We start from the raw sequence: 4,466 nt of genomic DNA, 5'->3' as shown, positions 1-4,466 counted from the left end.
CAGCGCTGCCTGCCGGTGTTCGAGAACGCGGCGTTCGGCCGGCTGGCCGAGGCCTCGCACACGTGCGGCCGGCCGCCCGAGGACTTCTGCCCGCACGTGGGCACCGCGGGCGCGGGCGTGCAGTGCCAGCGCTGCGACGCCGCAGACCCCGAGCGCCACCACAACGCCTCCTACCTCACTGACTTCCACAGCCAGGACGAGAGCACCTGGTGGCAGAGCCCGTCCATGGCCTTCGGCGTGCAGTACCCCACCTCGGTGAACATCACCCTCCGTCTGGGTAAGCGCCGGCTGTGCCGCCGCCGCCGGGTCTCCACCCCATCCCAGCCCGGGACAGGACGGAGGAACAGGGCCTCTGCGCACCAGGCGGAAGGATAGACTGAGGGGTGTCCCTGGGGGCTGGAGGGGCAGGTAGCCTCCTGGGAGCCGCTTGCAGAGCCGGGAACCGGGAGTCATCACCACCCCCTGCCGTGGTGGTCTAACCTGACCCAGAACCGGCAGGAGAAGACTCCTGAGGCTGTCCACGGTCGCTGGTGTGTGTTCTTGGGGACCAGGGCCGAGGTGTCCACCACTGGACCGTAAGTTCAGTTCCTGGACAGGAGGCCCCAGTTTCATCCTGCAGTGGGTAGCTGGACCGCCCCCATGGCCTCTCTGCCTTGCTCATGATTCCCTGTGTCCAACCCCGGCCAAGGGACAGGAGCACGCAGATCCCTGGGGATCAGAAGTCAGGTCTGGATGGAGCCCCTCACTCCCTCCCCTGCCCCCCCTGCAGAGAACTGGAATGCCCCCAGGCCCAGCCCAGCATCCCACCTCCCCCTGCTACCCCCATGGGCTGACTTCTTTCCTGTCACAGCCTGGGAAAAGGGGTGTCGCTGGTTTCACCCCATTATCTGTGATGGCAAAATCTCCTCCAAAGCTTTGAAAACTCGAAGTAAACTCAAAGCACAGTTGACCTGGAGCAGCACAGGTTTGATTTTTTTCAGTAACTTCTGGGGAAGACAGTACAGTCCTGTAGATAGAGTTTCTCTTCCTCGGACTTTCCTTCTTTCTTCTTTCCTTCCTTCCTTCCTTCCTTCCTTCCTTTCTTTCTTTCTTTCTTTCTTTCTTTTTTCTGATTTTCTTTTTTTTTTTTTTTGGAGAGGTTTTTGCTGTAGGGTGTGTGCGCTCTCCAGACAGACAGAGACAGAGAGACAGAAAGCGGAAAATCACCCCCCAGGGGGGATGGCCATGCTGCAATCCCTTCTCCTCCATTCTCCTCTCAGGATCTTGGGCACACACACACGTCAGGCGTGAGTTTTAAGCCACTGGGTCTGGGATGCGAACCGCGGTCGACTACAAGGGAGTCCAGTGACATAGCCATTACGCTAACTGCTGGTCCCCCTCGGAGTTTCTTAATAACCTTTTCTTTTCTCTGGCTTACTTTATTGTAAGAATACAGCACATAACACATAGAACAGACCAGGCTGCATAGATGTGAATTAACCCAGTGCTGGTGTTATCAGTAAGTCTTTGGTGGAACTGGGCTATTACTTTCTGGGTAAGTCCAGAGCTATGTGTGAAGGACTGTTGCCCCATCCTTGTATTGTTCGAGGGTCAACTGTATTTTTATAACTAATTGTGGCTGTTAAATCTGACTGGAGGCTGTTCACAAACTTGGTTTATCCTAGTGAGAACAAATATTCATTCGGTTTTGCTACTAAAACCCTAGCCTGCAGCCCCAGCCCCCACCAGGGGTATTAACACAACAGGAAGAGACTTCAAAAAACTCATGAAAATGTGAATTAAATGACGAGTTTGTTTAGGTAGAAACAATTGTAGATACGTGCATAGTATTTTCATAATTCGCATTTTCCGTGAACTTTCTGAAGCCCTCCTAGCCTAGGAGACCTGCTCGCGTCCTGTCTAAGCCCTGAAACCGTTTGAACTCCAAAACCGATCTGGAGCTGATGCGTTTGGATCAGGAATATGGGACTGTACCCCAGTGTTCGGATGGGAAGGTTGCAGCTCAGTGAGGTCAGGGTTTGGCACGCAGCTCTAAATGGATGTCCGTGTGTGCGCTCTCCAGACAGACAGAGAGACAGAAAGCGGAAAATCACCCCCCAGGGGGGATGGCCATGCTGCAATCCCTTCTCCTCCATTCTCCTCTCAGGATCTTGGGCACACACACACGTCAGGCGTGAGTTTTAAGCCACTGGGTCTGGGATGCGAACCGCGGTCGACTACAAGGGAGTCCAGTGACATAGCCATTACGCTAACTGCTGGTCCCCCTCGGAGTTTCTTAATAACCTTTTCTTTTCTCTGGCTTACTTTATTGTAAGAATACAGCACATAACACATAGAACAGACCAGGCTGCATAGATGTGAATTAACCCAGTGCTGGTGTTATCAGTAAGTCTTTGGTGGAACTGGGCTATTACTTTCTGGGTAAGTCCAGAGCTATGTGTGAAGGACTGTTGCCCCATCCTTGTATTGTTCGAGGGTCAACTGTATTTTTATAACTAATTGTGGCTGTTAAATCTGACTGGAGGCTGTTCACAAACTTGGTTTATCCTAGTGAGAACAAATATTCATTCGGTTTTGCTACTAAAACCCTAGCCTGCAGCCCCAGCCCCCACCAGGGGTATTAACACAACAGGAAGAGACTTCAAAAAACTCATGAAAATGTGAATTAAATGACGAGTTTGTTTAGGTAGAAACAATTGTAGATACGTGCATAGTATTTTCATAATTCGCATTTTCCGTGAACTTTCTGAAGCCCTCCTAGCCTAGGAGACCTGCTCGCGTCCTGTCTAAGCCCTGAAACCGTTTGAACTCCAAAACCGATCTGGAGCTGATGCGTTTGGATCAGGAATATGGGACTGTACCCCAGTGTTCGGATGGGAAGGTTGCAGCTCAGTGAGGTCAGGGTTTGGCACGCAGCTCTAAATGGATGTCCGTGGACACCTAAGGTCAGAGCATCAACTCCCTGAGGTGGCTCACTGCCAGCAACTGCCTCAGCTCCTCCCAGGTGGGTTATGGTGCTCTGGAGAGATCTGGGAAATGACCCTGGGGCGGGGAGGACACAGTCCCCTCAGAGCAGGTAGGTGCTGCAGGTGCTGGCTCTTACCCCAGAGGCTCCGTTTCCCCCTGGGGCCTTGTTCCCGTCTCTCTTTTTTTTTTTTTTTTTTTTTGAGAGGTTTTTGCTGTAGGGCGTGTGCGTTCACCAGAGAGACAGAAAGCGAGAAATCACCCCCCAGCGGGGATGGCCACGCCGCAATCCCTTCTCCTCCATTCTCCTCTCGGGATCTTGGACATGCCCGCACACATGCCCAGTGTGAGTTTAAGCCACCGGGCCTGGGACTTGAACTGCGGTCGACTGCATGGGAGTTCAGCGACATAGCCATTACGCTAACTGCTGGTCCCTCGTTCCCTTCTCTTAACCTGTCTGGACCACGAGCTGAGGCTTCTGAGTGTGGGCGGGGATCTCTACCCAGACAAGGACGGGGTGTACAGGAAGCCAGAGGCGAGGGGCAGGCAGGGAGATGGCCGGGCAGGGCTGGCGGGACTCTGTGGCTACTGGGGCAGGAATCTGGGACAGGGTGGGGACAGCAGGGGAGACACACTGTTCCATGACAGAGGGGGTCACGTGTGTCAGAGAACTCAAGGCTCAAGGGAAAGGGGCTCAGCCGAAGCACAGGAAGGTGGGAGGAGACGTCCACGTTTTTAGATTTGAAGGGTTCCCGTTTGCTGGCTTGTACTGAGCTCCGTGCCTGTGTTCACTGAGCTCTGCCTGGGGCTGTAGGAGCCCGAGGGTCTGGTCCTCGCCTAGGCCAGTAACCGAGGCCCAGAGAGACCCCGCAGTGCAAGTGTGAAGATCTCTGTCTCTCTCTCTCTCTCACACACACACACACACACGTGCACACGTGTCTGCTGCGCCTTGCCCCAGGCCACTGTCCTTTCTCTGTGGAGCCTCATAGGAGGGAGTGTTTGCACAGTGAACGGGTCCTGCGTGGTGGAAGACAGCTCCTGGGCCCAACCCAGCGGGCAGGGCCAAAGAAGACTTTTCTCTGGGACCCAGCCTAAGGGGACAGCAGATGGAGACTGGCTCCAGGGCCCAGCCCAGGGTCCTCCTTTGCCTACTCTGGGAGGCGGAATAAACTGGCAATCTTGAAATCGAGCTTTGGGCTCAGGCCCATGGAGCCACTTACTGGACAATGATGTCACTACTGTGCCTCAGCGTCTTTGTCTGTGCTGGGGGATCAGAGTCTCCTCCCCGGGGACCAGCAGGTGGCGTGGTGGTTAAAGTGCTGGACATTCCCACATGGCTGACCATGGTTCAAGTCCTGGACCTGGTGGCTTGCTTGCTCTCTCTCTGTCTCTCTCTGGTCAAATTAAAATAAGGAAATTAATAAATAAAATTAAAAATAAATAATTCTTAAAAAAAAAAAAAAAGAAAAGAGTCTCCTCCCCTGGGGGGACACGCAGACCCC

The 4,466-nt window shown here is 53.8% G+C and overlaps 1 protein-coding gene across 1 annotated transcript in view; it reads left to right on the top strand.

The window, feature by feature from the left end:
* LAMC3 (laminin subunit gamma 3) overlaps positions 1 to 4,466 on the top strand; it is a 72,147-nt gene that overhangs the window by 4,545 nt on the left and 63,136 nt on the right. Inside the window, exon 4 of the mRNA XM_006164351.1 lies at positions 4 to 277. Coding sequence (XP_006164413.1) covers positions 4 to 277 — 274 coding nt within the window. The remainder of the gene's footprint in view (positions 1 to 3; positions 278 to 4,466) is intronic.

Source organism: Tupaia chinensis, unplaced genomic scaffold, assembly GCF_000334495.1.
Source record: "Tupaia chinensis unplaced genomic scaffold, TupChi_1.0 Scaffold143602_1, whole genome shotgun sequence".
Lineage (NCBI taxonomy): Eukaryota > Metazoa > Chordata > Mammalia > Scandentia > Tupaiidae > Tupaia > Tupaia belangeri.
This window is presented reverse-complemented; position numbering and strand designations above follow the sequence as displayed.